The sequence below is a fragment of the Cornus florida genome, unplaced genomic scaffold (genome assembly GCF_030987335.1).
Source record: "Cornus florida cultivar Cherokee Brave unplaced genomic scaffold, ASM3098733v1 CherokeeBrave_3.0.0_Hap2_Chr03, whole genome shotgun sequence".
NCBI lineage: Eukaryota > Viridiplantae > Streptophyta > Magnoliopsida > Cornales > Cornaceae > Cornus > Cornus florida.
In genome coordinates this window covers 48,015,045-48,042,553 of record NW_026775573.1, presented here as the reverse complement: position 1 = coordinate 48,042,553, position 27,509 = coordinate 48,015,045, and the positions used below count along the sequence as shown (strand labels likewise).

General features: G+C 37.5%; 1 protein-coding gene across 1 annotated transcript; it reads right to left on the bottom strand.

The window, feature by feature from the left end:
* Positions 1–34: 34 nt before the first annotated feature.
* Positions 35–27,509, bottom strand: LOC132301574 (putative disease resistance protein RGA4). Its single transcript, XM_059798816.1, has 7 exons — positions 16,073–27,509; positions 14,160–14,993; positions 5,129–5,239; positions 4,241–4,378; positions 4,032–4,151; positions 2,958–3,913; positions 35–525 (listed from the first exon to the last, which is right to left on the bottom strand). The coding sequence occupies exon 1, from the start codon at positions 27,507–27,509 to the stop codon at positions 26,028–26,030; it is 1,482 nt and encodes a 493-aa protein (XP_059654799.1). The 3' UTR covers positions 35–525; positions 2,958–3,913; positions 4,032–4,151; positions 4,241–4,378; positions 5,129–5,239; positions 14,160–14,993; positions 16,073–26,027.

Genomic DNA, 27,509 nt, shown 5'->3' with positions numbered 1-27,509 from the left:
CTACAATTCGGAATGTGTGTGGGTGACCTGAATGGATAAAAATTGAAACCAATATATGCTAACACAAATATAAAATAAAGTTCTTTCTGCATCAAGACGAAGTAGCAGAACATATATCATAGCCCTATATCTGGATTAAGCACTGAAATCTTAAAGGAAGTTGCTCTGTTACTTAAGATTGGGGGTTATTCACGAGCTACACAACTTCAAAGTTCAAACAACTCTTCAATGATCTGAGCAGATCAATCCTACCAATACTAATCTTAGAAACCAGAGATGTATAAGCTTCATGAGGTTGCACTGTCTTCATCATCATCTCCATCACCTTCAGAGTCCTTTGATTGGTCAGTGTTGTCTAACTTCTCGAATGTCAAATGGCGTCCGGTTATATGATCTATTGGATGGGTGTCTTGTGGCCCTCCTTTGCGTCCCATTGCCAACATCAGTGGAGGGGGTAGCAAACCTACTCTGAAAAGTAGGCGTTGGACAGGGTCCGAAGGCTGGGCACCAACTGATAACCAATATCTGCAGAAAGAGGGAAAACATTACAGCGGAATTAAAAAAGGAGAACAGGGAAAAATAACTTTTGGAGTAATTAGAGTTTTGCTTGAAATTAAATACAACTGAGATCTAGGTATCAGTCTCCATTGGTGTCGTGAATGAATTTGTTACAAAGTAGAAGTACAAAAACGGTGGAACGTTTTCAAGAGCTAGGTTTATTCTCTAAAAAAAATTTATCTTAAAGTCCATTAAAAACCAGCCTGAACCAAACTCCATTTGGTCTAGAAACTTGCATCTCTGCAACAAACTCCCTCAAACCAGAAACATCCCCAGCAAAAAACTGTCAAGAATACCAAAATAAAAAATAAAAAAAAAAAAAGCGCAACAGCAAAACTATTCAAAGGCCTGCTCAAACATGTAAAAATCTTGAAATCAGATGAGACCAGCCCATTGTTATTAACCAAACTCCAAAACAAACAACCTGAAGGCATTCCATTTGAAGCCAGAGCTTGAACCAGCTCTGCAACAACATCAAAATTAGATCACAAACACTACACGATATATACAGAAAAAACTAAACCTTAATTGTGTGTTAGTATAGTTTCTACTCCAAGAGAGCTATATGGGTATGTTCTCAAGGAAAAAGGCAGCCTCTATAAATCTTTTAGTGAATGAAATTTTCAAATATGTTAAATCTGATAAAATATTTTCTAAAATTAGTGTACAAAATACTAATGAATTTTTTATTTATTAAGTCACGAGAAAATTTTGTCAAGCTAATTCTCTCTTCCACACTAGATTATTCCAAGAATCACAAATACTGTAAGATCTAGATTAGCTTCAGAACAGATCACTAACACTGCACGATATATATTTCAGAACAATGGGAAATCAGCAATGCAATCATGGTAGTTCTTTCAGGGAAGCTATAATAGTTGAAATCCTTTTTTAGGACATTCCTCCGGTGATTATTTGTTTTCTATCATTTGTTTTACTGATATCTCTACATCCTTGCACTGATGGTGCTGGTGTTTAAATGACATACAATATATAGTTTCCATGAAAACCAATGATATATTTCAATGTTATTTTAGTATTTTAGAGTAAAATTCAACCACAAAATATATACATAGTTTTATGCAATGTTTAAACAAAAGAAACTTTCTTTTAGCAAAGTTTACCCAAAAAAAAAAGAAGTTATTATACTTTATAGTATTTTAGTGGCTGTGTGTGTGTGTGGGGGGGGGGGGGGGGGGGGGGGGGGGGGGGGATGAAACTAATTTTCTTTCCACTTGATGATACAGTATATAAAACAATTCATAGATAAAAGAACAATTAAACATCCTATGATGAATTATCATATACGAATATGGGCATGGAGCACCATTAAGATTGAGAAAAAAATAATCATAATAAATAAATAAATGAAAAATAAAAATGAGAAGTCAAACAAGAATGGAGTTGTGCTCAATAGCAAGAGCCACCCAAATCCACAGCCAAACACTACACCCAATAAATAAAAATAGAACAAATAGTAAGGAAGTGCCTTCAGCTCTCCCAATCATAAGCTAGCCCTGAAAACCCTAATCTTTCCAACTACCAACCCACCAATTTGCACAATGAAAACCCAAATCTTGTCAATAGAAAAAATACATGTGTATAAATATACATCTACATATATATATATATATATACACACACACATACATATATGAGGATGAGAAGGGAAGAGAAAATACAGATCTGAGAATTTACCCAGCCACCGTCGATAATCGCTGTTGTTGCAGATGAGAGGGAGGGAGAGAGAGGTCATTGCAAATGGATGAGAGCGAGAGAGAGACGGTCGGGCAACGAAAGAGAGAGAGACCGATAGGATTGAGGAAAGAGGAACCCACCCACAGAGCAGCTGAAAGAACAAAGCTCAAAAACCCCAAAGGCAAGCCCATAGCGGACAGAGCGAGGAAGAAAAGGAGGAAGTTACAAAAATAGCTATTGCTATACGTTTTGTTACAATTGGCATAAAAAATAGCAAAGTTAAAATGTAGCAACCCAAATAGTATTGCATTAGAGAGCCCATTTTGAAGCTCACCTGCTATATTTTGAATTAGCTCACCTGCTATATTTTGAATTAGCAGCCCATATAGCAGCCCCTTTGGAGATGCTCTGAGGCTTCTTGGCCTTATTGTTTCTGTTAGGCAATGGAGGAATACCCTTTATATACATGCATAGTTATCTTTGTAATTGTTATTTATTTATTTATAAATAATAATAATAGAGTTATTTTTATTTCTTTGTAATAGTTACTTTTAGATGCCTGTTCTGTAGTTTATAAACTTTGTAATTAATGAAAGCCATTCTACTTCCACAAGAAAAAACATACACCAAGCATTAGACATATAATGTGGTACCATATATATTGGGTAAGCCATTAGGCGTATGATATTACGGGATATTACCTTGTATAACCGGCTTACAGTCGCCTTCAACCATGACATTGACGAAGTTCCACTGACAAATCAGCCTCAGCCTCTCGGAAAACCAGAGCTCTCAGAGCTTCGGTTGCTGAAACCGATGAGCTAATCTGCTGAAAAACGGAGGCAATTTGCAACATTTGATTCCTCCACCACAATCAGTTGTATCCGTGTTATAAGCTGCATCAGAACTTCAACTTTAAACAACCATATGAAGGAGGACTTCATTGAATGACAGAGACTTTCTCTGGGATTGGGATTTCCCAACACCTACACTGACATTAGATATTTCAGAAATCATAAAAATCCCAGCAAACTTTATATACAATAACATGAGGACTAGACTTTGTCTTAAAAATTCCACGCATTCCTCTAAACTAATGCAATCAGCTGGATAATCACTCTGGTTCCATTTTTGCATCAACATCATCCATCTACTCTTCCACGAAAAATCAAAAAAATCAAGGCAAAGAAGGCTATAGCACCAAATGGACCAATTTTGAGGGCATTTGCATAGAAGAACATGATCCACAATCAATTAACAAAAACAAAGAAATCTAAACGATTTACGCAGCAAGGCATATATGTTTATTTTTAGAAAGAAAGAAAAAAAATGCAAGTGTGTGTTAAACAATTCCATTTCTTGCTTAGGTGAGTTTGCAGAAGAAAAACGTGAATGTTTAAAGCACATTTGAGGGCCACATTACTCATAAAAGCCATAGTTGATATATAGACAGTGGCTCTGTTTAAAGATTCCGACGAAGTTGCAAGTCTGGATGACCAATTTATTTATGTAAAGTCATTCAAGTGACTGTGGATCAACCCTTCACAGCAGTAACTCTAGCTGCATTGGCTGCTTTGTTGACCGCTGCTAAAGCTTTGTTTACAATCTCATCATCCCTTTCCACATCGTAAGCTTTCTAAGTAGCTCTCTGTACTTCCTGATAGCAAGGCAATACATAATAAGAGACTCTCACAAGTCACAAGTAACTCCTTCAAAAATCAAAATTGCGTGGCGTTACAATTTGAAACAATTTGTTCACTAGTAAAATGTCTTACAGGTAATCTGATCATCTTGGACTCGTTTTCTATTTTCCTGGTTATAGCTTGTCTCTTCCAGCACTAAACATATGTTCACAACTTATATTCCCTATCGGAATTGAATATCCCTGCTCCTTCCTGCAACATGGGAAGGAAAATAAAAAATAAAAAATAAAAAGTCTTAATATAAAGCAAGCAGAAAAGTGGAAAATAAAATGTATAGTGACCTGATCTGAATCAGGTGTTGTAACCTTAATCTCTGATTCTTGCTGACTCATCTCGAGTACACAAAATTTTGTCTCTGGCAGCTCATGTTCCATAGTTTTTTGTAATCTCCCTTTTGACTGCTTCCACCCTGTTTCTTGCTGTAAATTTGCAGAAACTTCATACTAATATGCTGAACAAAACAAGCTACAAATTTCTATCAAGCAATTGGAAAAAAACAAAGCCTCATATTAAAGAGCCATGTGAATTGTGGTTTAGGTTATGATGATCAACTAGTTTTAAATTGTTCAATGTAGCTAAAAGATCATGGTTTTTTTTGGGATATTTAGAAATGGCTAAAGATATATATATGTCAGAAGCTAACTCTAGTAGCTTAGGAGTGGAAGAAACCAAGTAGTAAATACTAGCGGCAACCACTCACTCCCTAAAATCAGAAGATTGCGAGTTTGTCTATTGATGCACCTTTTATCTGTTAGTCATACACAGTGAGTTCTGGCATAAATTAACGAAGACCTGGAAATGGTCAGTCCAGCAAAAGAGTTGTTAGTGGATAATTCTAGTAGACACAGTGTATGGACCTAGTTTCATCATTTCTTACAGGCAAAGTTGTTGTAAGGTAATGCATACCATGAAAACTGGAGTAAATATTGTTTGAAGGAAAGTGATTTAGTCCGTCTTGAATCAGTTATCCAGATATTTTTCTCTCTTTAACAATTTGCACAAATTTTTTTTAACCCAACAATTAAGAGAATGACACTTCATTTTCCATTGTGTTAGATTATATGAAAGTTTTTCCCAAATTATGAAGTTACCATGGCTGGAAAAATGTAAAAAGTTCACAAGCTGGTTCAAAAAAGTTTTAAAAAGTTTAAGCTAATAAGATGTCTCACCTTTGAGATTAAACAAATATGAATAGGAAGAAGAAGACTCTAAAACTAATGCAATTATGTGCTCATAACGCTGCCCCAGAACACGTGCACAAACTGAACATTTGACATTTCCTGAGAAGGTACAAAAGCAAAAATAAGATAATGGTAAAAGGAAATTTCAATGGTATCATCTCCCTTCTTCATTTACATTCATCAAAGTAGCACAAGCAAAAGACACACAAATATATGTATGTATATCTATATATATATATAATTAAGATAAATATATTTTAATCCAAAAATATGTGTTAGAGAGTGTAAATTAAAAAAAAAAATAGAAGAAAGAAATACGAGGATAATTTCTAGTTTTTAGTTGGAATTTGTAATGAAATGTGGAATCTTGTACAATATATTTATAGCAATGATTCTTTTGTACCTGTCCTGTGATGTCTGTGTCTTATTATAAATATAATTACATATATGTATATATTTGTGTGTGTGTGTGTGGTGTAATTTAAAAGCAAAACAAAACGAGAAAAGAAATTTAAAAAAAAATGATGGGACCCACCATTAAACCAATCAAGGGCCAAAGAGACCACATATGGTCTCATTTCTCTCTTCTCCCGCTGGTTCACTCTCTTACCCTCTTTCTCTGGTTTTTTTCTTTTTCTTTGGCCACAAATCCTTGCACGTTGATTTCTCCCTCATTTCTTAGTGTTTTTAAGTGCCGTTTGCGGCAAATTGAAGCCCACAACGAGGTCTTCAAATACGTACCAGCAATTTCAGCTTTTGGCCATTCAAGGGAGTCCGAAAATTGAGACCCATTTTGAGGGTTTGAGGTGAAAATTGGGGGTTTTGCATAAAAGTGAGGTAGGGGTTCCTAATCCATAGATTCTTGCTCCCTTGTGAATTATTCTTTGTTAATTATAGTTAAACATGCTTAATTTGAGATGAATACCTCTAAAATAATTTGGTTTTGTATATGGAATTCATGATTATGTGTATATGTGGATTTGTGTGAAAAACATGTTTAAAATGTTGATTTTATATACTGGTGTGTTTGATAACTTGTTAAAACTTACTATCTGGAAAGCATGTATATGTGTTAATTTTTCATGCCTATGGTGTTAGTAACTTATTAGAAATTGTTAAATGGAAGCATGTTAAATTATATAGTATAAAAGTCTTTCATTTGTCATGGCATTTGAGAAAGTATAAAATGTTCATGCATGTCATTGGGCATGAAAATGGGGAAAATTATTTTGAAATGAAAAAGGGAATTTTGGGGAAGAAGTTTTGATTAAAATGTTTAATGAAAACCCGGTCGCCGCGGGGGTACCAAAGGGCCGGTGTGTTAATATAGCCTAGAGGGAACTAGGGAGATTGCCCTAGCGTGGTTGAGCTAACTGGGCCCAAAATGACGTCGCGGGGGTACCAAGGGTCAAGGACACTAGCCAATCCTTCTCTCGTGTCACTGCGGGGTCACCAAAGGGCAAGTTATATTAACAGTTTAAAAGTGATGGATTTGAATGTTGAAAATGGGGAGCGATATCAGCATACATTGCATTTCATAGCATCATATTATGTATGCTGAGATTGGATTTAATGTTGTACTTTCCCGACATATTCCAATTGTCCTATTCCTTGTTTGGATTCAGGGGGACACAAGAGGTGTGTCTTAGGCACCATCTACTGACCAATTTTACTCACCCCTTTTTATTTAACATTTTTTTCAGGAAACGGGAAAGAAGTGGCAGATGACGTTCCACCACAGGCCTAAATTGGATTAGAAGATCGTTTTGTTATTTTTGTATTTAAGTCCCATATTTTTGTAAAATTTTAGTTTGTTATATTTGGTATAGAGATTTGTGAACTCTTGTTATTGTAATTATATTTATGGGCTGTAATTTTATTATAACTGGTCTAAACGTTGTAAGACATGGACTTTAAATCTTAACCATGTATTGTTGGGACTGTAATCATGATATTTGGATTAAATGGTATGTGGATGTTCCACCGTGAGATGAACTATGTTAAGGCCTAATGAACGGATAAAATGGATGCTGGAATGTATTATTTGCATTTTTATACATTTAAACAGGTTGTCGTAGGACCCTTTTTAGCGGAGGTCATGCTGAAATATTTTTTTTTAAAATGGTATCAGTTTAGGGTCATTACAAATTTGGTATCAGAGCCTTGGTTCGAAAACCATTAGGATGACAGGCCTACCTAGGGTTGTCTGGGGAGTCATTTGCATTGTTAATTCCTTATTTGCAAAAGTATTTTGCTACGTGAAAAGGCATGCTTAACTGTTTACTTGTTTACGTGTTTATGTGCTTATATGCTTATATTAATGTGTATGCTAAGTGTTAGTATAGTGTCTTTTTATGTTGAGTTGTTCACGGTTGGACCTTGGTGTTATCGTTATTGAACCATTTTCTTTGTTTTATAGAACGATGTCAAGGCGTGAAGAACCTGGGGAAGTTGGCCCTAGGCCAACAAGGGTGATGTTGGCGAGAGCTCTAGCTCTAATCCGGCAGAGCTAGTTGATGAAGACACACTTCTTAGGGATTTGATAGCCCTAAGAGTTATTTCTATAAGGAGGGATAATGTGGAAACGCCCGTTGAAGAGGGTGAAAGTTCAGCGGAACTAGTATTGAATCGCTTGTTGTAGAGAGCCTTGAGGGTTACAATTGCTACACATCCGTAGCCGATACCTCAATCAGTACCACAACCTGTAACCCAAGTTAAAGGGACGCCAGCACAGAAACGTCTCAAGATTATTAAAGGGTTTTCTCAGTTGATGCCGGTAATGTTCGAAGGTGGTGCGGATTCAATGGAAGTGGATGACTATATGGATCAAGTTGAAACTCAATTGACTTCTACGGATGTGATGGATGATCACTTGAAAATCATCCTCACCACTTACAAGTTTTCAAAGGATGCCAAGTTTTGGTGGAAGTCGGTCACAAATCAGTATAAGATTGAAGAGATGAGTTAGGATAGGTTCAAAGAGCTGTTCTATGAGAAGTATTTCCCTGCCTCCAAGAGATGGGAGTTAAAGGATAAGTTTATTGGCCTTATCCAAGGCAATATGTCAGTGACGGAGTACGAGAACAAGTTCACCTCACTCTCTCGCTGTGCTCCAGAGATGGTGAGTAATGAAGTTGATAAGGTTCGGAAGTTTATCTCCAGACTTGACTACAAGATGAGGCCATTGTTAATAGCACAGGGCATAAAGGTTTATTCTGAGGCAGTGGAAAGAGCATTGATGCTAGAGGCGGAAGCCAAAGATAAAGATACAAGAAGAGAACAATGGAAGCAAAAGAGGAATGCAGGGTCATTTCCAAAGGGACCTTCAGGGATGAGGAACAAGGGTGGTTCATCTCAGTTTTCGAGGCAGCCGTCTGCACGATCTGCTCCTACCACTCTTATGCCAGCTGGTTCAGATAAGAGTGCAGTTGTTTGTTTTCAGTGTCAGCAGCCTGGACATTACAAGTCCAGATGTCCTATAAACTCAACCATAGTTTCTGCGCCATCGAGAGCTTATTATGGGTGTGGCCAATAGGGCCATTTGATTCGAGACTGTCCGAGTCAGGAAGCAGGCACCACTAGTGGCAGAGGGTTACGGTAGAGGCCGTCACAGTTGGCTACAGTTCAGTCAAGTTTCAAACCACCACTACCACCACAGCCTGTCATGTCTTCTCAGGGTTCACGGCCAGTTAGGAGGGACACTCCTACTATGTCAGTGCAGCGGTTAGGTGTTCAGGTTGGCAGTTCTCAGGCACAGGCACCACAGGGACGTGTTTTTGCATTCTCCAAGGTATATTTCTAGTGTTTGGTTCTTGGGCGTGTTTTATTTGACTCTGGTGTATCTCATTCCTTCATATCATCATCATTTGCACTTGCATCGGGGTTAGAGATCAGTTTCATGGATCAGGCATTGTATGTTGATATGCCAATTGGGGTTTCAGTGTCTTTGAGCCGAGTTGTGCGGGATTGTTCTATTGTGATAGCTGGGTGGACCTTTGTGTTTGACCTTATCCTCTTAGAGATGACTAGCTTTGATGTCATTCTCGAGATGGATTGGTTAGCTTCCTTTCGTGCCACGATCGACTGTTCTGTTTCTTTTTCACGGGAGATTGGAGTGATTCCCACATTTCATCATTTTATGGAGTTCGTGGACGGAGTCGTAGTGATTACTTCTTGGCTAGCCTTATAGCCGAAGAAGATGATGTTGTGGAAGAAGATTATCCTGCAGTTGTTCATGATTTTCTGGATGTGTTTCCGGAGGATTTGACAAAGTTGCCTCCACACCGAGAAGTGGAGTTCACTATTGATTTAATGCCAGGTACCTCGCCGATTTCTATGGCACCGTATCGTATAGCACCAGTTGAATTGGAAGAATTAAAGAGACAGCTTGATGATTTGAGGATGAAAGGTTTCATCCGACCGAGTGTGTTACCGTGGGGCGCACCGGTCTTATTTGCTAAGAAGAAAGATGGTTCTTTGAGGTTGTGCATTGATTACCGGAAGTTGAATCATGCCACCATCAAGAACAAGTATTCTTTGCCAAGGATAGATAATTTGTTTGATCAGTTGAGAGGAGCCAGTTGTTTTTCAAAGATTGACTTAAGGTCAGGCTACTATCAGTTATGGGTTAAGGATGAGGATATCCCAAAGACAGCGTTCCGTACACGGTATGGACACTAAGAGTTCCTTGTTATGCCTTTTGACTTGACTAATGTGCCAGCGACATTCATGGACTTGATGAACCGCGTCTTTCAAGATTACTTGGACCAGTTTGTGGTAGTTTTCGTGGATGACATTCTCGTGTATTCACGATCTCGGGAGGAGCACGAGGTCCATTTGACTATTGTTTTACAGATTTTGCGGGAGCACCGATTATATGCCAAATATAAGAAATGTGAGTTTTTGCTACAGCAGGTGAAATTTTTGGGGCCTGTTGTTTCAAAAGGTGGAGTGTCAGTAGATCCATCAAAGGTTGAAGCAATTTTGAATTGGGAGCAACCTAAGAATGTTTTTGAGATCCAGAGTTTCCTTGGCCTGGCGGGTTACTATCGGAGATTTGTGAAAGATTTCTCCCGTTTGGCAGCCCCTATGACCCGTTTGACCCGGAAAGGGATCAAGTTTGTTTGGAATAAAGCCTGTGAGACATCTTTTCAGGAATTGAAGATAAGATTGACTACAGCTCCAGTGTTGGTGATACCTGAGCGTGGCTAGGGTTATGTGATTTATTGTGACGTTTCACATGATGGTTTGGGATGTGTGTTGATGCAGGATGGTAGAGTAGTGGCTTATGGGTCTCGACAGTTGAAGAATCACAAGCTTAACTACCCTACTTATGATTTAGAGTTAGCAGCAGTTGTATTTGCCTTGAAGTGTTGGAGACATTACTTGTATGGTGAGAGATTCGAGGTGTACTCGGATCATAAAAGTCTCAGGTACCCTTTCTCCCAAAAGGACTTGAACAACAGACAGAGAAGATGGGTTGAGTTCTTAAAGGACTACAATTTCAATTTGCAGCATCATCCGGGTAAGGCAAATGTGGTAGCAGATGCCTTAAGCCAGAAATCTCGTGAGACTCTGGCCTGTTTGGCTATTCGGAAGTGGAAGATGCTTAAGGATTTGGCAGAGATGGGATTGTATTGTTTTGATGACGATGTTGACAGTGAGCCAACATTCTTGTTTAGTCTTGTGGCTCAACCTACTCTTGTTGTACGAGTGATTGAGTCACAGAGACAGGACTCAGATTTAGATGTCATTCACGCTTTGATCTCCAATGGTGAGGCAGTGAAAGATTGGGCCTTGCATGCAGATGGGGGTCTACAGTTCAGAGGTTTGTTGGTGGTTACCACGGTTTGTCGTGAGGACGTCTTACGAGAGTTTCACACTACCCGCTTTGCAGTTTATCCAGGTGGCACCAAGATGTATCACAATTTGAGACGCCAGTATTGGTGGAACAGGATGAAGAAAGATGTTGCTTAGTTTATGGCTAAGTGCCTTACCTGTCAGTAGGTGAAGGCCGAGCATCAGAGACCAGCCAGTTTGTTGCAACCATTACTTGTAGTGCAGTGGAAATGGGAACATATTGCTATGGATTTTGTGACAGGTCTTCCAAGGTCACGGAGGGGCAATGAAGCTGTATGGGTCATCGTTGATGACCAAGACGGCTCACTTTTTGCCTATTAAGGTAACAGATGATGCAGAGAAGCTTGGTGTACTTTATGTGAAGGATATTGTAAGGTTGCATGGAGTTCCAGTAACCATTGTCTCACATAGGGATTGCCAAGTTCACTTCGAAGTTTTGGGAAGGACTTCAAGCAGCTTTTGGCTCAGCGTTGCACCTGAGTACGACATTCCATCCACAGACAGACGGCTAGTCAGAGCGTACTATCCAGATCTTGGAGGATATGCTTCGGGCATGTGTGCTTGACTTGGGTGGTAGTTGGGAAGATCATCTACCACTTATTGAGTTTGCCTACAACAACAGTTATCAGGCGAGTATTCAGATGGCTCCATTTAAGGCATTGTATGGTAGACCTTGTAGGTCTCCTATTTGTTGGACTGAGATGGGCGAGACAGCCGCCTTAGGACCCGACATTGTTCTTAAGACTACTGAGAAGATTAAGTTGATCAGACAGAGATTGCTTACAGCTCAAAGCCGACAGAAGAGTTATGCGGATAGGCGGAGACAGCCGCTATCCTTTGAGGTAGGAGACCACGTTTTTCTATAGGTTTCTTTACGGAAAGGACTGATGAGATTTTGGAAAAGTGGCAAGTTGTCGTCACGATTCATTGGACCGTTTGAGATTTTGGACCGAGTAGGAGAGGTTGCCTACAGACTTGCTTTTTCACCACAGTTGGACAAGGTCCACAATGTTTTTCATGTATCGATGTTACGGAAGTACGAGCCGGATCCATCTCACATTTTGAGTTGGGTTAATGTGGACATTGATGAGGATGTTTCCTACGATGAGGGACCAGTTCAGATCCTTGACACACAGTAGAAGGTGTTGAGGAACAAGATGACACCAATGGTGAAAGTTCTTTGAAGACACCACGGAGTTGAGGGGGCTACTTGGGAGCTCGAACAAGAGGTTCGCTCCAAGTACCCAGCATTGTTTCTTCCTCAGGTATGTCTTGATTTCAGGGATGAAATCTTTTAAAGTTGGGGAGAATGTAATGTCTGTGTCTTATTATAAATATAAGTGCATATGTGTATATATTTGTGTATGTGTGGTGTAATTTAAAAGCAAAAGAAAAAGAGAAAAGAAATTTTAAAAAAAATGGTGGGACCCACCATTAAACCAATTAAGGGCCAAAGAGACCACATATGGTCTCATTGCTCTCTTCTCCCGTTGGTTCACTCTCCCACCCTCTTTCTCTCGTTTTTTCTTTTTCTTTGGCCACAAATCCTTGCACCTTGATTTCTCCCTCATTTCTTAGTGTTTTTAAGTGCCGTTTACGGCAAATTGAAGCCCACGACGAGGTCTTCAAATCCATACCAGCAATTTCAGCTTTTGGCTATTCTAGGGAGTCCGAAATTGAGATCATTTTGAGGGTTTGAGGTGAAAATTGGGGGTTTTGCGCATAAAAGTGATCTAGTGGTTCCTAATCCATGAGATTCTTGCTCCCTTGTGAATTATTCTTTGTTAATTATAGTTAAACATGTTTAATTTGAGATGAATGCCTCTAAATGATTGGTTTTGTATATGGAATTCATGATTATGTATATATGTGGATTTGTGTGAAAAACATACTTAAAATGTTGATTTTATATGCTGGTGTATTTGATAACTTGTTAAAACTTACCATGTGGAAAGCATGTATATGTGTTAATTTTTCATGCCTATGGTGTTAGTAACTTATTAGAAATTATTAAATGGAAGCATGTTAAATTGTATAGTATAAAAGTCTTTCATTTGTCATGGCATTTGAGAAAGTATCTAATGTTCATGCATGTCATTGGGCATGAAAATGGGGAAAAAAATTTTGAAATGAAAAAGGGAATTTTGGAGAAGAAGCTTTGATTAAAATGTTTTATGAAAACCCGGTCACCGCGGGGGTACCAAAGGGTCGGTGTGTTAATATAGCCTAGAGGGAACTAGGGAGATTGTCCTAGCGTAGTTGAGCTAGCTGAGCCCAAAATGACGCCGCGGGGGTACCAAGGGTAAGGGACACTAGCCAATCCTTCTCTCGTGTCACTGCGGGGTCACCAAAGGGCGGGTTATATTAACAGTTTGAAAGTTATGGATTTGAATGTTGAAAATGGGGAGCGACATCGGCATGCATTGCATTTCTTAGCATCATATTGTGTATGCTGAGATTGGATTTAATGTTGTACTTTCCCGACATATTCCTATTGTCCTATTCCTTATTTGGATTCACGGGGATACAAGAGGTGTGTCTTAGGCACCACCTACTGAGCAATTTTGTTCACCCCTTTTTATTTAACATTTTTTTCAAGAAATGGGAAAGAAGTGGCAGATGACGTTCCACCACAGGCCTAAATTGGATTAGAAGATCGTTTTGCTATTTTTGTATTTAAGTCCCATATTTTTGTAAAATCTTAGTTTATTATATTTGGTATAGAAATTTGGGAACTCTTGTTATTGTAATTATATTTATGGGCTGTAATTTTATTATAAGTGGTCTAAACGTTGTAAGACATGGACTTTAAATCTTAACCATGTATTGTTGGGACTGTAATCACGATATTTGGATTTTATGGTATGTGGATGCTCCACCGTGAGATGAATTATGTTGAGGCTAGATAAATGGATGAAAGGGATGCTGGAATGTATTATTTGCATTTTTATGCATTTAAGCAGGTTGTCGTAGGACCCCTTTTAGCGGAAGTCATGCCGAATTTTTTTTTTTTTTTTTAAATGGTATCAGTTTAGGGTCGTTACATATCCCATGAAAAGATCAAGTGAACTTACATAAAGAGAGTGACAATGAATAGCAAAAGAGAAGAATGAGATGGAGTTTTATGGTCTTGAAAAAATTCAGATAAAAAAAGATTTACCTTGTATAGTTGTATGCCACAGAGGTTATTCAATATAAACATAGGATGCAAGCGATCTTTGGCCAATCTTCCCCTGTTTTTTTCAGGCATCTATCATATTACATGTCGGCACATGATGTAATTCTGAGGAGTTGTAATGCAGTGAGCTGACGAATCCTAATGGGCAGTGATGTCAATTTCTGACAGGAAGTTATTCAAGTGATGTGAGGTTGCCTATCCACTCTGGCATAGAAACTGCATAATAAAACTGTAAAAATGTTTCACTTCATTTAGTTTGCATCTTAGAATTTTGTTAATCAATAAACAATAGTGAGAAAAATTTACAATAGTTGGAAATTGGACCTCAGTTTCTTTCGAAAACAAGTACAATAGTTGAAACATTCATGTTCACAACTGCAATCTCTTGGGACGAAAATCGTTATAATTTAGTTGGATAACACAATTCAAAAAAAATCTGTTCATTCGTAAAGTGTCTTACCAGTAATCTGATCATCCTATACTTGTTTGCTATTGCCCCAGTAATAGCTTGTCTCATCCACCACTAAACATATGTTCGCAGATTATATTCTCCCTCTGGATTGATTATCTTTGCTCCAAAGAGAAAATAAAAAAAAAACCTTCATGGAAAGCAGGCAGAAAAATGGAAAACAAAATGTATAACTACCTGAATCAGGTCTTACAAGCTTAATCTTTTGCTTTGATCACCTCCATTGGGCAAAATTGTATCTAGACTACTAACACTCATCCCAATAGCCTTGGCCAATTGCTTTGAGGCTGGATCATGCTCGCTGGTTTTCGTAATTGTCCTTTTGGCTGCTTCTACCATGTTTCTTCCTGTAAATTTGCAGAACTTCATCTCAATATGCAAGAAGGGTCCTAATCTGAAACGGGAATAAAAATGTAAAAAATTTCTAGCAAGCAAAGGGAACATCCCAGTTAAAGATCCACGTGAATTGTGATCAAAAGTAGGATGATCAAGGTTAAATGGCAAGGACATAATGACAAAAAACTGGAGCCAATGTTGTAAGGCATACAATAAAAACTGGAGCCAATGTTGTTTTAGGGAAAGTGATCTAGTCTCTGCCTTATATCAGCTATCCTTACATTTTTTTCCTCTCGGCAATAGCCATCCTTATATTTTTCTTTGGCCTTCACAATTTTCTGTAATTTGTTTCCTCTCTGTAATTTGTTTCCCAACAATTAAGAGAATCATTCATTAGGTGGAACTTTATTACGTTAGAGACAAAATTTGTAAAAAATAGTTGTCATTGTAGAAAAGAATGTAAAAAATTTGCAAGCCTGTGAATAGAACTTACATGAAAAAAATAAAATAAAATAAATAAGCTAATGAAATGTCTCACCTTTGAGATTAAACAAAATCCAATTATGTGCTCATCAAGGTACCCCATAACACCAGCACAAACAGAACATTTGACATTTCGTGAGAGGGTCAAAATGAGAAATAAGATAATGGTAAAAGGACAATTTCAATGATATTATCTCCTTTCTATATCTACATTCATGGAAGTTGCACAAACGCAAAACATATATACATATATATGAGTATTAATATATTTCTCTTCAAAAATACGTCTTAAAGAGTGTAAAATAAAAAATAAAAAATAAAAAAGAAAGAAATACTAGAGAGCACAAAGATAAGGGTTAGAGAGGGGGTTATATGCAAATAAAGCAATATGGTTATTTGGAATAATTTCTTAGCCTAAGAAGGCTAAAACGATCATTTTCATATTTTTATATCAGTTCAATCCATACATGGAAACATTACCGAGTCTGTACCTGTCCCACAAAATATCTATTGAACTTAAATGAAGAGATTGACAATGAGGAGGAAGATAGAACAATAAGATGGAGTTTTATGGTCTTAAAAAAATTTCAGATAAAAAAGGATTTACCTTGTATGCCACAGAAGAAATTATGCAATATAAACATTTCGGATGTGAGCAATCTTTGGCCAATCGTCCGCGGTTTCTTTCTGGCATCTATCATATAAAACGTCGGTGCATGATGTAATTATGAGTTGTTGTAATGCAGCAAGCCGTCGCATTCCTTCGGGCAATGACGTCAAATTGGGGCAATTGTCAATGAAAAGTCGGTCAAGAGATGTGAGGTCGCCTATACACTCTGGCAAAGTAACTAGGTCCTGAATGTTGACAACACATAGAGTCTTTAATTTGGAAAGATGAAGAAGCAAAGAAGATGAATAGGACAATGACATGGTTGCAACTGGGGACACTGTCATCATTAACTGTTGTTCAACTAGCTTGTTGCTGACATTTTTGAGATGAAGTTGTTCAAGACATGGTTACAGAAAAGGCATTGATGTCAGATTAGGGCAATGTTTGATGTTTAATTTGGAAAGAGAAGGAAATGATGGGAGCCAATAATGCTGTTGTTGATGTTTCTGTTGGTCCAGTAGAGTTGCACTACTTGTTGTTGCTTCTTCTTCTACTGCTTCTCTCCACCATCACTTCAAATTAGGCATTGGATGGAGTAGGAGTTCTTTCAGGGATGGGAAGAATGTTGGTGTTGGTGTTGGTGTTTGTTCTGATCTTCTTATTGAAGATGAAGAAGAGGGGAAAGAAGAGAGGGACACCTCACCACCACTGCCAGTACTATTGTTGTCTATGTACTCCAAGGAATACATAAAAGAAAGACAGAGAAATTGGAGAGAAGGAAGTTGCCCAAATAGTGGAAGATGTTTGCATTTGTCACAGCTGTCTATAGTAATTATGACGAGATTCGGGAGGGATAAGCAAACTTTGTCAACCATCATCATCCAACTTGGGAAACTCATTCCCCCATAATACTCTATTTTCAGCTCCTTCAGATTTGGGTATGGACGGAGGGATTCCAATAATAACTCGTCATCATCGTGATCAACCCTATCAAAACATAATATCAACGACTTAAGGTGTTTTTTAGCCTCCAAGTAGTTCGTTCCCTCAGCTCCCTCTGCTGCTGCATTTTTTAAACACTGGCGGCTACTTGAGTCCCTACGTCCAAGAATTTCAATAGTAAAGCTTCCACATAGATTGTTTAGGCTTTGCAATTCACTCAACAGGCTACTTGAGTCCACTGCAAACCTTGTTAATGTCAAAAGAGACTTCAACTGGCCCAATCCCCATGGCAGCATGCCGTTCAACTTAAGACACTGGTCAAACTCAAGATGCCTGTGATGTCTATCACTTTTTTAATTTTTTCGGGCATTTCTCATTTTAGCATAAGTGATTATTTCATTACCTCGGGTTATGTGCCATGTTTGTGATTGTGTGTCACAAAGGTTTTACAATGATCTGAAATGTTTTGTTGAGTTCGGGATGCATCGATATGCTTCGGGAATCATTTAGACAGTTTTTGGATTTTTGGGCCAAGCGACTCGTGTGGGTCCCACGCCAAGATTTTTGGGTTTTGGAGTTATTTCCTTAATTGAAAAATAATTATCTTGGATGTCATTTATTTTATTCATGAGGGTGGAATGGTCATTTGAGGATTGTAATGGCATTTTAGTAATTAAGTGAAGAGGTGGGAACATTTTGGTCATTTATCATGGTCACACATTTGGCTCATGGTGGGCTTGACACATAGACACATGGACACCACATGACATTCATTTAGCTTACCTTGTATAATTCATTTATGCAGAAGGTGGGTTAGGATTTAGTCTCTGTAGTTGCCATCTTCCTTCGTCCATCTTTGTCCTCCATTAGAGCAGTTTTTGAAGCTCAGAATTGAGAGACTTGTGGTGAGAGTTTGATGGTAAGGTGTGAATGAAAAATGACCTAGAGGAAATGAGGTCTCCATTGATATATTATTTGAGGCCATTCCTTAATCCATGGGGTTTAGAAAGTGCCTTGAAAAGAGGAGGATCTTAGTTGTGCTTCAATGGAGTATTCTTCAATTTTCTTCATCCGTTTGGTGATTCGATTTAGCCTTGAGATAGCTTGGAGGTATTTGTTCCTAGGGTTTGAGCTCCCTTGAGGTAGGATTGTCTAACCCTCAATTCCTTTTCCTTTAGTGAGTTAATCTCTTTCAATTTAAGTTGCAAAGTGTATAAAAATTAAATTGAAGCATGCTGAAATTGTTTGGCTGAAATTACATGCTACTGTTTTGTTCAAATTCCTTTAAATTCGTAAATTATCATTTAGAGATGATTTGATATTATGATAATATAGTTAATTAGCTTTCATTGAGAATTGGTTTCACATAAATTGGTTGAGAAATGAATCTACTATGAATTTTTGAAGTTAGAGTGTTCTTGCTGGAAATTCTAGGTTGGGGCAGATTATGTCCGAGTCTTTCTCATCAAACCTGCTTTAAATGGTAAGGTATTTTTGTAAGGTAAAATTTTATCTTGAAAGTATAGTCTTTGAACTTTCAGTGGCCTTTGGATTCACTCAATTTGGATGAGAATGGAAATTTTTATGATTTTTCAAAGATGGAAACTACAGGTTGGAAATCAGTTTTTGGGCAGATTTTATTTCGAAATTTTGGGCCAAAACTGTTCCAATTGGGAAGGGATTTTGTTAAACTAAATTGACACTTTCGAAGTACATTGTTTAAGCTTTCATTAGGCTTTGGAATCACTCAATTTGACATAGTATTGAAACTATTATGAAGTTTCAAAGATGGAGGTAACAAGCTGCGTATGAATTGTTAACTCTTAGGGGTTGTTTTAACCCTCACACCCTTTGTTTCCTTGTGAATTAAATCCTTTAAATTGAACCATTATATGACTTGAATTAGGCTTTCTTTACAAGCATGTTGTATAATAAAAATCTGAAATTTTGTACCTTAGACAGAAATGATGTATTATGTGTTTTAAATATGGAATTTGAGCTCTTAAAATGTTGTTGGCGTTTATGTGCCTAAAACTGAAATTCAAGTAATCACAATGGTTGTACTGTTATTGTTTGACAAGTTGGAAATTATATATTTAGTTCACTTCAATTATGGGCTGTTTTGTTATAAGTTTGGTGTTGTATTAGTGTTCAAAGATTGAATGATACATTGTCCTTGAAACATGCTACCATGATAAATTTGCTGCCAAAGTGTGTCCACAGAATTGGATTTTGATGTGAGTAATAATGTGGTATTCTAATATTGTGAAGCATGTGTCAATCATGCATTATATTGGGAAGCAATGGGACAAAACTGATTTGTTAAGGAGGAGTTTTGAATGTAAAGCAAACTGAATTTTTTTGGGGAAATGTTTTGAACTAAAGTTTGTGAAAAACCCGGCCGCCTAGGAGTTGCCTAGGGACCACAGCGTTAGTGAGGCCTAGAGGGGACTAGGGAGATCGCCTTAGTGTGGTTGAGTTACCTGGACCCCAAATGACGTCATGGAGCTGCCATGGGTCAGGGACAGTGGCCAATCCTCCTCTCGTGCCACCATGGAGTTGCCATGGGACGAGTTCACTAACGGTTTGAAAATGATGATGGAAATGGTTTTGGAAAAAAATGGGGAGCGACATCACATGACATTGCACCCATTGCATGGCATATCCATTCATGACTTGGTTTATAAATGTGATAATGTGATTATTTTTCTCCCGGCATAGCATAGGACCAGCTAAGATATTGATTAGAAAGAATGTGGTAATTATAAAGTAATAGAGATGGATATTCTCAATTTGTATTTATGATTAGACATGAGTGGTTATCATTTGGTCTAGGTACAGTAAATCATTAATACTAAAGGGTTCCTTAGGTATTAATAGAGGGGTAGTCTTTTCACGGTACAAGGGCATACCTTTAGACTGATGGTTGTGATAATGAGAAATGTGATTCTTTGTATAGAATGTTGTAATAAAGGAAATAGTTTAGACTCTGTGTATATGGTACTTCAAATTCTTCTGTGTTGACTGCTTTGTGAGACAACATAATGATGTGATAATTATTTTTTCCCTGATTTGCATGACTCCCTTTCTGATTCCTATTCTTTGTTTGGATTCATAGGGATATTAAGGAGTGGTGGTTAGGCATTTCCTACTGAGCTGTGGTTGCTCATTCCTATTATATATACATTTTTTACAGGTTATGGACAAGAGGTCGTAGAGGGAATTCCTCCACAGCCATGGATGGATGTTGGATTCTAATTGGTTATATATCTTTTTATAAATGGGAAATGTATATTTTGAGACCAACATGTATATTTGTAAATATTTTTTTTCAAAACAAATCGTGTTAAAATGTTGTAATTAAAGGGTTATGGGATTTTAATTATAAAACCTACTTTTATATTTTCAAATAATGTTGGGACAGGGTACTTTATTTAAAATGACTTTTGAAACAAGGGATTTTCTTATTATCAGCCTTGAGTATTAAAGTTTTATCTAAAATTTTTGGACAATGTTCCAGGGCTCGGTCAGACATTTCTGAATATGAGTATTTCTTTGTTCTATTTTATGTTCACAACATAGATTGCGGTCAAGGGTCATGACAAAAATGGTATCAGAGCATGGTTCATCTAACCTAGGGACGACGGGTAGTGGTCTGTCTACGGTTAAGGGTTTTCTAGTTTGTGTTTTCTCACATGCTTATGTGCTTACTTGTTACTTGTTTTGCAAGCATGCTTACCTGCCTAAGTGGCTATGTGTTTATTTGGTTTGGGCTTTGCAAGCATGCTTATGTGCTTACGTAATAATTGTTTAATTGTTTAAAGATGAAGCATGTTATATGTTTAACGGCTTGTATCCATGTGAGTCAGTTTGGGACTGTGGATAGTGTCATTGTTGTTGACTTTTATTTTGCTGTAGTATGTCACCTCATAAGAAAGTTCAAGCACTTAGAGGTCTGGGAAATGAGTGGTAAGACTGATGCCAATAGCGTTGTCGTTTGTGGATGGCTTATCAGCATAAGCATGTGTGAGTATCATGGCATTTTGCATCGTTGTCAGATGTCCTCATTGGACACGACTTAGCTGGCATTGTGAGTATCTACCAATGAGGATATAGTTTTGATGTGCACTGATTAGTGTTTAGCATATGTGGGTGTTTCATTCATGTAACAGCGGAACGTTCAGGTGTGATTAGTAGTAAGGAGTCCAGAGTTGGATCCTGATGTTAGAAAAGTTTTTGATTGCAGAATTGAGTCTTTGTGACTTGTGATTCGAAGAAAGTGGGTTAGTGATAATGCAATTGTTGTTTGGGCATGGGATGGACAAATGGACCGACCGGACATTGTGGACCATACCCGGCTCTAAACGCAATTTCAAGACACTGACAAGGATGACGGTTGGTGTGTCATGGGAGACACTTATGGTTTCAGGTGACGTCATAGGTGTCTCAGGAAAAGGGTGTGTGATGGGATTGTATTAGGCATTGGTGATGTCACATTACGTATGAGGACGTTGTGAGCGGACAATAGTTGCCGACTATGCTACCATGCTGACGAGTATGTGTGGGCAGGCTCTAGACGCCGACAAGGCTACTATTCTTCTGAGTATGTGTTAACAGACACTAGTTGCTAGTTTGATTAGCAAATCATAGTATGGTGTATCCTTTCATGATTATGATGATTGAGGATTGGCAGTTTTTTTCATTGATGTTATGCTGGATTGGTGGATTGCCACATTGGTATTCGGGGATTGTGTTATGGATTTCTAAATTTTGTAGAATGTCATGATTATAAATTCTGGAATATGGATAAGGATGGTGACGATAGTAGAATAATATGGTGATATTTTGGGTTATCATTTAATTGACTTGCATTTCGGTTGAATACCGGTTGTTAATAAGGACTGATTGATGCTAGAGATTGATTTTACCTTAACTGGTGATAAGAGTAGACATCAGGAATAATGTTATGAGTATCTTGACAGTTATGATTTGAGCTAGCTCGGTTTTGTGGGATTCGAATCCATTGTTGCTTGAGGGCACAGACTTATCAAGCTTTGGATTCGCAGATTAGAGTCTGTTGGCAGTAGATGCATTTTATCACGAGAGTTTGTATCCACTTTTCCTCGTTAGTATCTGGAGAGTTGGAGGGGATTTTGTAGACTGTTGTGTCTATTGTATGATGTGAGTCTATAGGCTCTGCAAATTGTGTGGTGATGCTGGTTAGAGTTCCTGCCAAATTTTGTGAGTGTGATAGGCACATCATCTTTTCTTTTTAAGGAGGGTAGATTTCGAGGACGATATCTTTTTAAGGAGGGTAGACTGTGATGTCCATCACTTTTTTAATTTTTTCGGGCATTTCTCATTTTAGCATAAGTGATTATTTCATTACTTTGGGTTATGTGCCATGTTTGTGATTGTGTGTCACAAAGGTTTTACAATGATCTGAAATGTTTTGTTCAGTTCGGGATGCATCGATATGCTTCGGGAATCATTTAGACAGTTTTTGGATTTTTGGGCCGAGCGACTCATGTGGGTCCCACGCCAGGATTTTTGGGTTTTGGACTTATTTCCTTAATTGAAAAATAATTATCTTGGATGTCATTTTTTTTATTCATAAGGGTGGAATGGTCATTTGAGGATTGTAATGGCATTTTGGTAATTAAGTGAAGAGGTGGGGACATTTTGGTCATTTATCATGGTCACACATTTGACTCATGGTGGGCTTGACACATGGACACCACATGACATTCATTTAACTTACCTTGTATAACACATTTATGCAGAAGGTGGGTTGGGATTTAGTCTCTGTAGTTGCCTTCTTCCTTCGTCCATCTTTGTCCTCCATTAGAGGAGTTTTTGAAGCTCAGAATTGAGAGACTTGTGGTGAGAGTTTGATGGTGAGGTGTGAATGAAAAATGAGCTAGAGGAAATGAGGTCTCCATTGATATATTATTTGAGACCATTCCTTAATCCATGGGGTTTAGAAAGTGCCTTGAAAAGAGGAGGATCTTAATTGTGCTTCAATGGAGTGTTCTTCAATTTTCTTCATCCGTTTGGTGATTCGATCTATCATTGAGATAGCTTTGAGGTGTTTGTTCCTAGGGTTTGAGCTCCCTTGAGGTAGGATTGTCTAACCCTCAATTCCTTTACCTTTAGTGAGTTAATCTCTTTCAAATTAAGTTGAAAAGTGTATAAAAATTAAACTAAAGCATGCTGAAACTGTTTGGCTGAAATTACATGCTATTGTTTTGCTCAAATTCCTGTAAATTCGTAAACTATCATTTAGAGATGATTTGATATTCTGATAATATAGTTAATTAGCTTTCATTGAGAATTGGTTTCACATAAATTGGTTGAGCAATGAATTTAATATGAATTTCTAAAGTTAGAGCGTTCTTGGTGGAAATTTTGGGTTGGGGCAGATTCTGTCTGAGTTTTTCTCATCAAACCTGCTTTAAATGGTAAGGTATTTTGGTGAAGTAAAATTTTATCTTGAAAATATAGTCTTTGAACTTTCAGTGGCCTTTAGATTCACTCAATTTAGATGAGAATTGAAATTTTTATGATTTTTCAAAAATGGAAGCTACAGGCTGGAAATCAGTTTTTGGGCAGATTTTATTTCGAAATTTTGGGTCAACACTGTTCCAATTGGGAAGGGATTTTGTTAAACTAAATTGACACTTTCAAAGTACATTGTTTAAGCTTTCATTAGGCTTTGGAATCACTCAATTTGACATAGAATTGAAATTATTATGAAGTTTTGAAGATGGAGGTAACAAGTTGCATATGAATTGCTAACAACTAGTAGGGGTTGTTTTAACCCTCACACCCTTTGTTTCCTTGTGAATTAAATCCTTTAAATTGAACCATTATATGACTTGAATTAGGCTTTCTTTACAAGCATGTTGTATAATAAAAATCTGAAATTTTGTAGCATAGACAGAAATGATGTGTTATGTGTTTTAAATATGGAATTTGAGCTCTTAAAATGTTGTTGGCGTTTATATGCCTAAAACTGAAATTCTAGTAATCACAATGGTTGTATTGTTATTGTTTGACAAGCTGGAAATTATATATTTAGTTCACTTCAATTATGGGCTGTTTTGTTTTATGTTTGGTGTTGTATTAATATTCAAAAACTGAATGATACATTGTCCATGAAACATGCTGCCATGATAAATTTGCTGCCATAGTGTGTCCATAGAATTGGATTTTGATGTGAGTAATGATGTGGTATTATAATATTGTGAAGCATGTGTCAATCATGCATTACATTGGGAAGCAATGGGACAAACCTGATTTGTTAAGGAGGAGTTTTGAATGTAAAGCAAACTGAATTTTTTTGGGGAAATGTTTTGAACTAAAGTCTGGGAAAAACCTGGCCGCCTAGGATTTGCCTAGGGACCGCGGCGTTAGTGAGGCCTAGAGGGGACTAGGGAGATCGCCTTAGTGTGGTTGAGTTACCTGGGCCCCAAATGACGTCATGGAGTTGCCATGGGTCAGGGACAATGGCCAATCCTCCTTTCGTGCCGCCATGGAGTTGCCATGGGACAGGTTCACTAAATGTTTGGAAATGATGATGGAAATGGTTTTGAAAAAAAATGGGGAGCGACATCGCATGACATTGCACCCATTGCATGGCATATCCATTCATGACTTGGTTTATAAATGTGATATTGTGATTATTTTTCTCCTAGCATAGCATAGGACCAGCTAAGATATTGACAGGAAAGAATGTGGTAATTATGAAGTAATAGAGATGAATATTCTCTGTTTGTGTTTATGATTAGACATGAGTGGTTATCATTTTGTATAGGTACAGTAAATCATTAATACTAAAGGGTTCCTTAGGTATTAATAGAGGGGTAGTCTTTTCACGGTACAGGGGCATACCTTTAGACTGATGGTTGTGATAATGAGAAATGTGATTCTTTGTATAGAACGTTGTAATAAGAGAAATAGTTTAGACTCTATGTATATAGTACTTCATATTCTTCTGTGTTGACTGTTTTGTGAGACAGCATGATGATGTGATGATTATTTTTTCCCTGATTTGCATAACTCTTTCTCTGATTCCTATTCTTTGTTTGGATTCATGGGGGTATTAAGGAGTGGTGGTTAGGCATTTCCTGCTGAGCTGTGGTTACTCATTCCTATTATATATACATTTTTTTCGGGTTATGGACAAGAGGTCGTAGAGGGAATTCCTCCATAGCCATGGATGGATGTTGGATTCTAATTGGTTATATATCTTTGTATAAATGAGAAATGTATATTTTGAGTCCAACATGTATATTTATAATTATTTTTTTTCAAAACAAATCGTGTTAAAATGTTGTAATTAAAGGGTTATGAGATTTTAATTATGAAACCTACTTTTATATTTTCAGATAATATTGGGACAGGGTACTTTATTTAAAATGACTTTTGAAATAAGGGATTTTCTTATTATCAGCCTTGAGTATTAAAGTTTTATCTAAAATTTTGAACAGTATTCCAGGGCTCGGTCAGACATTTCTGAATATGAGTATTTCTTTGTTCTGTTTTATGTTCACAACCTGCATTACGGTCAAGGTTGTGACAATGCGTAAGGCTGACCAATTTTCTAATATCTCTTGGCAATTCTTCAAGATGGAAACATCTATTCAGTTTTAGAGTCTGCAAATTTTGTAACTTGCTTATGGAATTTTGGGAGAGCCTTGATATCAGTACCACTAAGATCAAGATACCTTAAATGTTTTAGCTTGCTTATGTAATCTGGCACGGTATTTATCGAATACGTGTTGGACACAATCAACACACGTAAACATTTAAAAGTTGAAATAGTCATTTCAAAAACTTTGGGTCCTAAATATGTATTCTTCGAAATAAATGTTCGCAACTTCTTAGCTCTCACCAAGTGGGTTGGAATTTTCCATGATGAATAGGAACCAAATGACATATGGCGAATTCTTTCATTAACAGTTTTTGCACCTGAATTCAAAGTGGAGTTCTCAAGCCTAACCACCGATTATGCAAGGTCATGGACCAGATCATGCATTTTGAAACTTACTATTTCACCCCATTCATCTCTTTCAATGTCTTGAAAGAGGGACCTCCTCAATAAACCCATAAAATACAAATCTCCTACATCCTCCAATAGTTGATTTTCATACAATGACTGAATGAATCCATGTGCAATCCACAATTGGATTAATTCTCGCTTAACAATCTTTTGATCTTTCAAATATAAGGAACAAAATACAAAGCATCTCTTCAAATACGGAGGAAGGTGATTATAACTTAACTTTAGTATTGGCAAAATAATATCCTCTTCTTGAGCTATTTTTGACAAATCTTTATTTTTAAAAATCAACCATTCAGCATTTGTATCTTTATAGTATAGTAGGCTTCCTATAGACCTTATGGAAAGAGGAACTCCCTTACAATTTTGTACAATTTCCTTCCCAACCATTACTCGACTTGTATTCTCATACTCTTCCCCTTGTTTGAATGCCATTTTCTTAAACAAAGACCATGACACCACCCCAGACAAGCCTTTTAAGACATATGGTGAATTTTGTCCTGTAACGTTTGCAACCAATTCACTACAGGTTGTTACTAAAATTTTACTTCCTCTTGAACCACCACTCAACAGATCTCTCAGTTTTAACCAACTCTCACGATTCTCATTCCACACGTCGTCCAATACAAGTAAATATTTTTTTTCATCAATTTTTGTCCTCAATTGATTTTGCACTTCTTCGAACTGGAGGCCATTACCTTCTTCAGAACCTATGATTTTTTGTGCAATGAGTTTCACATCAAAGGGGTCAGAAACACAAACCCATATCTTAAGTTCAAAATATTTAGTGACCACTTCATCATTGTATACTAATTTTGCAAGTGTGGTCTTCCCTAGTCCCCCAATCCCAACTATTGCAACCACCGACACACTCTCTTGAATGTTACTGTCCAATAACATTTCTACAATATTATTTTTATCACCTTCCCTCCGAATAACACTTTCTGCATGAACAAAAGAATGAGTCTCCTCCCTCTTAGTATTCCCAACTCGCATCTCTATAGGTCGTTCAATAAGGTGAAATTTTTTCCTGTCTTCTGCAATTGCATCTAGTCTCTCCTTAATGGCCTTAATCTCACGAGTCATCTTACTACTGATAGCTGAGCTTGAGAAGAAATTGCGTACCTTCTTTAGCCTTTTGTTCTGAGTCATAACTTGGCGCCGAAGAACTTCAGTGGAGAAGTCATCGAGCAAGTCATCAGCATCACAAAATGCATCATTAAGCTTTTCGAGCCAGTCTGCAACCTCACAATTTGTGGCTTGCTGCTCCTCTGCATCAGCAAGTACTGCTCTGATAGTAGAAACCGTGTTTTCAAGTTTGTGAAGCTCACCCTCTACACCCCATGCCAGTCCGATCTCTTGGAAAACCGTTGAACCCAACTTCTTGATAATTTGAGTCACAGTATGGTAAAGAATTGTTTCAGCCAT